The sequence below is a fragment of the Galeopterus variegatus genome, unplaced genomic scaffold (assembly GCF_000696425.1).
Source record: "Galeopterus variegatus unplaced genomic scaffold, G_variegatus-3.0.2 Scaffold1044, whole genome shotgun sequence".
NCBI classification, from domain to species: domain Eukaryota; kingdom Metazoa; phylum Chordata; class Mammalia; order Dermoptera; family Cynocephalidae; genus Galeopterus; species Galeopterus variegatus.
This window is the reverse complement of record NW_007727155.1, coordinates 292,132-299,654: the sequence shown is the minus strand read 5'-3', so window position 1 is coordinate 299,654 and position 7,523 is coordinate 292,132. Positions and strand designations below refer to the sequence as shown.

Genomic DNA, 7,523 nt, shown 5'->3' with positions numbered 1-7,523 from the left:
GTCCCCCCACCCCACTCCACCCCACCCCCCAGGCCAGCACCCGTAGCCGGCCAGCACCCCAGCTACGAGCGCGCGACCCAGACCCGGGAATGGGGAGTGGCGCCGGTGGCCCGGGCCATGCCGGGTCTTGGCGCCACCTGCACCCCCGGGCACACCCCAAGGGTCTTCCCACCCGAAGTTCCTCCCTGGACCCCCCACTGACTCATCTTTACCCCTTCCCCCAGCCAGCCCCACCTAGTTCTTGGAAAAGCTGCTGAAGAGGCGGGCCTGGGCCCAGGGGTCAACTCGTGGTTGTTCAAGGGGTCTGGCCTTTGCCTGGGGTCGCCAGCCTGGGAGCCAACTTTGCTGCTGATGGGGCTGGGCAGGCAGAAGGAGCCTCTGGGGGCTGCGAGCATGCTGGGACCCAGGCAAGGGGAGGGCGGTGGGCCTGGGCTGCCCCATAGGAGCCTGTCCCCATGGCCAGGCCCTGCCCAGCCTGTGGCGTGTGTTCATCTGTCCTCTGGGGTCTCCGGGAAGGCAGTGGCAGGAGGGTCTTGAAACCCACAGTCCTGCCGACAGGAGTTGGGCAGCCTAGGATAATGGGCTGTAGAAAGAGCAGAAGAGACATCATTAGCCCGGCCTGGGTGCAGGGGATGAGGGGCATCCAAGGGCGTCCAGCTTATCAGGGCTTGTGGCCCAGCCGGAGTGCAAGCCCTGAGCAGGGTGAGCGGGCCGGCTTTCCACGTGGAATTCCGTTTCTCTTGTCTGCTCTGGCTGGCTGGAGGTGTAGCGCAGCCCCAGAGCGGGGCCAGCCTGGCATCAGGGTCCAGACACCCCGCGCCTCCACACTGCCCTAGGGGCACATTCAGACCCAGTGTTCACTCCGGTCCCAGCTGAGATGGGAGAGGCCAATGAAGGTCAAACAGCAGGCTCTGGTATGAGCTGTGCGACTCCTAGACGTGGCCTTCATGGCCCACGACAGTGCCCTTTAAGTGTCAGCTTGTGCGACTGTTGAACACCTGCTGTGTGCAGCCAGCCTTCCCCACCAGCCAGTCCTCCCTGCCAGCGAAGTACTTACTGTCGTGCCCTCTTCCTCCTCTGCTGAGTCCTCACAACAGTGAGGTGGAGAAACTGAGGCCCCAGGGGTGGCCTGAAGACCAAAGAAATGACCAGCGTCTTCTCAACTGCCTATATGCTTGTCCTTATATTTTGATTGAAGGAGGACACCGGAGGAGGGGAGGAGCCGAGGCCCTGGGTTGCTGCTGGTGAGTGTGAGGGGTCTGGGGAGGACATAGGTGGGGGCAGCCAACTCTGCCCAGGAGAGGTGGGGGTCGCCTGCACCCTCCACCATGGGGACAGTGGCTGAGGTGGGCATGTGGGTGGCAGCTGCCCGCCTCACTGACCAAGCCAGAGGGAGCCATGGCCGCCTCCTGGCTCAACACGGAGCACGTCTGCCTTCCCAGGGTGGCATGGCCTCTCAGCCGGGGAAAACCTCGGCCTTCTGGCCAGGCATGTCCGGAGGCTGCATCTTGCGAGCCCTTGCTGAGCACAGGCCAAGCCTTTTGGGTTCGGACGTCCTCCAGGACTGAGCTAATGTCCTAGTGGATTGATGGGAGGAGCATTTGATTGTTGTAGACTGTCATTCTGCCTCTGTCCCCTTCCCCAGCCTTTCGTGAATGAAGGGTCTCCAGGTCTCCACTGACCCTCTAGCGCCTCCCAACAACACTCAAGGTCAGGCTGGTGTGTCCATTTTCCAGGCAAGGACAGGGTTATGGGATCCTGCCCAAGGCCACCCTAATCCAAGCCCCAACCAATGCTGTCCTCAGCCCTGCTCGGTCCCCCCAGCTCCAGGCATGGTGGGAAGGGCCAGGGCTGACGAGGGGGACACTCAGGAGAGCTGTTAGCCAGGAGAGGGAGTTACACCTGGCTTCCCAGTCCCCAGAAGAAGTCTCTTCCTCTTCTCCACTGGTCATGGGTACCGATCACCTATGTCAGCCCCAGCTGGCAAGCAGAATTCCCCAGCCCCCCAAGACCTGGAAGCAGGGAAAAGTGCTTGGCTCTGAGGCCCCAGTGAGGCCCCGGTCCCCCTCCCAGGCCTTAATTAAAACTCTCTGTAGAGAGCTAGAAAACGGGAGACGTGAGACCAGGAGGAGGTGCTTGGTAACTGATCGGTGCAACTGCCTGGAGGCTGGGAAGGGGGTAAACTGAGGCAGGGAGCTGAAGGATATGAGGCCCAGAAGATGGGACAAGAACAGGCAGAGGCACCAGCCATGGCAGTGGGTCAGTCCCAGAGAAAATCAGAGTAACTGCAGGCACATGGGACCCCTCGAGGGTGGGCCTTCTGGCAGCTTCTTCCACAGGTTCTCCCACACATGCTCGTGGGGCTGGGAAAGCTGAGGCCCCACATTCAGTGCCCGATGCTATGGTGTCCTATCTCCGTGTTTATCTCAAATTCCCTACAATGAGCATGTATACTTCATGCAACCAGACAAATCAATAACTTACTAGAAAAGGAAATTGATAAATTTTTTAGGGAAAAAATCCACATGACACCCCCCTCCATGCACACACGGGGTTGCCTACATAGCAGGAGTGTCTCTCCATCAGGGATCAATCAGTTCCTCCCTTTTCTTCTGAAGGTAAGGGCTAGCAGATCTGAACTGAAGCAAGATATACTCAGGCAAGACTACAGGAAGAACTTCCTGCCACTGAAGGTGGCTCAAAGTGTCACACAGACCAGGATTGGGTCCAGGCTCCACCACTTTCTTCCTGTGAGACCGGGAGTCCAGGGGCAGCAGGGGCTGATGGGAGTTATCTACCTGGTAACCCTCACTTTCCCCAGCTGAAAAATGAGTGACTTTCAGCACCTCTGTCCCAGAGGGAAATGATGCATGGGACACTTTGATTCAATGCTGGCACACAGAGCATTCAGTAATGTCGCCTGTTGTTTCTGATTGCTCACCACGTCCTGGCGAGCACCTCCGATGCATTTCTCCACTCCATCTATTTCTCCCTGTGCGCACGGCTGCCACCTCATGCAGGCCACCCTGGTTGCTCCCAGGGGCAACAGCCTCTGAGCCGGTCTCCTGGCCTCCGTTCTCCTCCCTTCCCACCCCTGCTCCACAGCAGTGAGGGGAACTTCTTAAGCCTTGGCAACCTGGCAGTGGGGCTGGGAGCGTCCTCCCATCGTCATTGCCTCACCTGCTGCGGCTCTGTTCTCCACAGCACCGGCTGCCATGGGCTCTGTTGGAAGCCAGAGCCTCAAGGAGCCCAGCATGGCGGGCACGCCAGACAGGAGCGTGGTGATGAGCTTCAGCTTCAACAGTTACCAGCTGGAGGAGGCGGCGGTGGCAGCAGAGGCAGCTCAGGGCCAGGGCATCGGGGCCAGGGCTGTCCCAGCTTTCGTGGACTCTGGTGAGTGAGGGTGCGGGCAAGGGGTATGTCTGACCCATAGCAGGGATTGGAGCCTTTGGGCCGGGGGAGCCTTGGGTTGTCATGGAGCACAGAGGCAGTGTCTGTCGGGTTGGATAGATCTGCTGCAGTAACAAACACGCCCACCGTCTCAGTGCCTTCACCCTGTGCCATGTGTCCCCAGCAGGTCATGAGGGACTCCACCCACGGAGCCGGGCTGGGGAGACTCCATCTTAACATGGATGTCCGTGCTCACTGGGCAGGTGGTAGATCATGTGCTGATCCTTAAAGCTTCTATCTGGAAATGACACGTGTCACTTTGGCCAAAACAAGCCATACCTAACTGCAAAGGAAATGGGAAAGTGCCTTATAGGAGGACTGGATGTGAGGTTCAAAGACCTGGTTTTCAGCCCACCTGTGTGACCCTGGGAAAGGGCCTAAAGCTCTCTGAGCCTCAGTTTCCCCACATTGAAGAATTGGGTCAACTGACTGTGAGATCAGACTTGCGGAGTGGGTAGCGTGTGGATGTGGAGTCAGGCTCAGGGACCTTGGGAAAGTGACCATTCTTCTCTGGCCCTTGGCTTGTTCATCTGGAAAAGGAGAACAATCTGGTGCCAAACTCAATGTGGTTGCAACAGAATCCATAAAATGTGGCTTGGGACTGTCCCCAGCACACAGGAGGCACCCTGTAAATGATAGCTCTTTGGGGGTAGCTACTATTTATACTAGTACCACTTCAGGTTCAGAAACGTGGGCCTCTTCTCTGGTTCTGTCCCTCTCTTTGCAGATGGACAGTGGGGGTTCTGCTGGCCAGGCGGTGGTCTGGGATGACTCCCTTGCTCTTGTGAGCATGGACAGAACCACCTCAGGGTCAGTCCCCAAGCTGTGGCAGTAGATGTCCTGGGGCAGTGACCCTGGCAGCAATGGCCCTAAAAGAGGAGGGTGACCATGGTGGCAGGGGCAGTAGCAGTTTTAACTGTGATGGCCGTGGTGACAGTGGTTGGATCAGTCAGAGTTCAGCCAGGGAAACAGAGCCAGTAGGAGATAGATAGACAAACATAGATAAACAGAGTTATAGATATGATGTGAGAATAGATATATGTATACAGATTTATTAGAAGAAATTGGCTGACTAAAGTGGGCTTGGTTAAGCCAGTGTGAAGTCGGTGAAGCAGGCAATCAGGAAGGATAACCAGCAGGCTGGAACCCCAGCGGCACAAGCTGTTCACAGTCTCTGAGCTCTGGGAAGGCCTGAAGGTTTTGCCTGATTAGGTCAGGCCCACCTGGGGTAACTTCCCTTCCATTATCTTTGTCAACTGAGGAGGGACTTTGATCTGCAAAATCCCTTTACAGCAACACCTAGATTCGTGTTCGTTTGAACAACCGAGGACTATATTTCAGCCTGCCAAGGTGGCCCATGAAACTGACCATCACAGTCCACCCCTTGCCAGCTTGGCCCCCGTACACACCTCCTTCTACCGTACTTACTCTCCAACTAAAGGCAATAACGAAGCCATACTGCCACCAGGCATGGTACAACTAACTAAGCCTCTCCCCAGAAGACGCAAAGTCCTTGCAGGCGTTCACTCTTCTCCTGTAACTTAACTACTGAGGTACAAGTGAACTATTATGAACACAACTTATGTTAGATGATAAGGACATAAGAATGAGCAAAACAAAAATAGATGGTGAATCAATATACACAAATGCATTCATATCAAAATAAGGAAGAAATATTCATAACAACTATAGTCCTCCTTTCTGCGACCGGTCACACGGTCATAGCTGGTGTTTACAACCACCGTCCTCCACTCCCCATTCCATGTCCCCTTGCCGTCAGCAAGCTCAGCTGGGCAGGGTTCTTTGCCTTGTGGGACGATCCAACCCCTCATTCCTGAAGGGTCTGAGCCATTAGCAGTCCAGCTTGAAGAGGGTTGTAGCTTTCCACTGACTTTAATTGCAGGGAAGGGAAGAACTGCGAGATGCTGCAGGGATCTCCTGCATTCCAAACATTTTCTTATTCCCATGAGTAGTAGCAACCTGGTTTCCCCTAGAGAGTCAGGACCAGTCACCCCAGCCATACAGTAATCCTCTTCCTTGGCTGTAGATTTAGGGGCGTGAGTTGCCCAGAGTGGCTGCTGGCAGTCATAACATCCAGGTCAGGGGAAGCATTTGTCTCAGAGTGGATGCATTCCTCCATTTGGAACTAAGCCCCCTGGGCCAGCAGAGCTGAAGTCATAGGGATGGGAAACAAACATTTTGCTAGTGGGTCACTAAAGGTGGTATGAGTGGTACCACTCCATTTCCACCCCTTGATCCCTGGACACAGGAATCCTGCCTATGGGAAAAGCAGCACTCTACGTAGGACACTGATTTAGAGCATAAACAGCCCCACAAGTGTTTGCCAACCAGCTGGCCCCGTCCTGAGTCTTACAAAGGCCACTGTCTGCTGAGCCAGCTGCTTCGGTGATCACAAATGGTGGTAGATTTGGTGGCAGTGGCTGTGGTTATGATGGACAGTGGATATGGCAATGGTGGTCATGGTGGTGGGTGCTCTGGTGACAGTGGCCGTGGTGTCAGTGACTTTTGATAATGGCCATGATGACAGTGGCATGGGCAGCTGTGGCCTTAGTGATGACAGCAGCCTTGGTGGTGGTGGCCATGGCCATGAGAGGCCTTGCCCACATCTCACCTGTGTCTCTGGGTTTAGCGGCAGAGGAGCTGGTGCCTGACGACCGCTACCACGCGATCTACTTTGCCATGCTGCTGGCTGGCGTGGGCTTCCTGCTGCCGTACAACAGCTTCATCACTGACGTGGACTACCTGCACCACAAGTACCCAGGTGGGCCCTCCACAGCACACCAGCCATCAGCCCTCAGCTCTTGCCTGGGGCCTTCCAGAAACACCCTGCTCCTGGGAACCCCTTTTATGCAAATCTTGGCTCAGCTGGGAGTTCCTGAGTGTCCTCAGGGCAGTCACTCACCCTCTGGGCAGTCAGCCCCTTTTGGGACAGCAGGGAGACAGCACCTGCAGGGACAGGTGCAGAGGGTGGGGGCTCCCCCCAGCCCGTGCCGTTGCCCGGCCTCGCCTCCACAGGAACCTCAATTGTGTTTGATATGAGCCTCACATACATCTTGGTGGCGCTGGTGGCTGTGCTGCTGAACAATGTCCTGGTGGAGAGACTGAGCCTGCACACCAGGATCACCGCAGGTACGCCAGGCCCTGTACTCACCTACCGTGTGTCTCTGAGCCTCACTCTCCTTGTCTGTAAAATGGGCATACTTCCTGGGACTGCTGTGAAGTCCAGCGTAAGGAGAATTTTGTGGCCACGGTGGGTCCACCATACACCTGCATGATACCTGGCACCTTTGGGGGCTTTTGTGCACCCCACCTTCTATCCCTGGGCCCCTGTCAAGCTCTTCCCTTTGCCAAACATGCTCTTCCTGTCCCATTCCTCTTCATGGTGACTTCCGGCTTCAAGGCCCAGTGCAAATGGTGCCTCCTCCAGGAAGCCTTCAGGGGTCCCCCCTACTTACACCTCTAAGGCATCCCCGGCCCTCCCAGTGTTCAGGGGAAAGGGCAGAGAGAGCCCCTCAGCCCTGACTCTACAAGGAGGGTGGGGAAGAGGGGGAGCCCCACCCGGGCTGTTCACCCCCTCACTGTCTCCTCCCCCCACAGGCTACCTCTTGGCCTTGGGTCCCCTCCTCTTCATCAGCATCTGTGATGTGTGGCTGCAGCTCTTCTCTCATGACCAGGCTTATGCCATCAACCTGGCCGCTGTGGGCACCGTGGCCTTCGGCTGCACAGGTAAGCACTGGGGGTGGGGCGGGTGAGTGCCCCCCGCCGGCCCCATCCTCCCCAGGCCTGTTCTCCTGCTGGTGGCATGTTACACGACATGAGCCACGCTGGCTGCTGAGGGTGTGTCCACGCACATGCCACGTGCTCACCTGCGTGGCCACACAGACACCGAGGCAGTCCCCAGGTTTTCTCTGATACAAACTGGGCTTCAAGGACTGTCCTGCCCATGTCACCATGTCACTGTTTCTCCTGGGCAATGGGTTTCAAACTTTTTTTTTTTTTTTTTAATTTTTTTTTTTTTTTTTTTTTTTGTGACGGAAAAGGCACCACCCCCC

The 7,523-nt window shown here is 56.3% G+C and overlaps 1 protein-coding gene across 2 annotated transcripts in view; it reads left to right on the top strand.

Moving 5' to 3' along the window:
- SLC29A4 (solute carrier family 29 (equilibrative nucleoside transporter), member 4) overlaps positions 1 to 7,523 on the top strand; it is a 21,960-nt gene that overhangs the window by 6,810 nt on the left and 7,627 nt on the right. The window contains exons 1-5 of one of the 2 annotated variants that reach the window (XM_008574417.1): positions 1,208 to 1,244; positions 3,205 to 3,393; positions 6,101 to 6,232; positions 6,487 to 6,600; positions 7,069 to 7,197. In XM_008574417.1, coding sequence (XP_008572639.1) covers positions 3,216 to 3,393; positions 6,101 to 6,232; positions 6,487 to 6,600; positions 7,069 to 7,197 — 553 coding nt within the window. In that variant the 5' untranslated portion in view covers positions 1,208 to 1,244; positions 3,205 to 3,215. Of the gene's footprint in view, positions 1 to 1,207; positions 1,245 to 3,204; positions 3,394 to 6,100; positions 6,233 to 6,486; positions 6,601 to 7,068; positions 7,198 to 7,523 lie in introns of those variants that run through there. The other variant, XM_008574416.1, reaches the window with a different exon arrangement.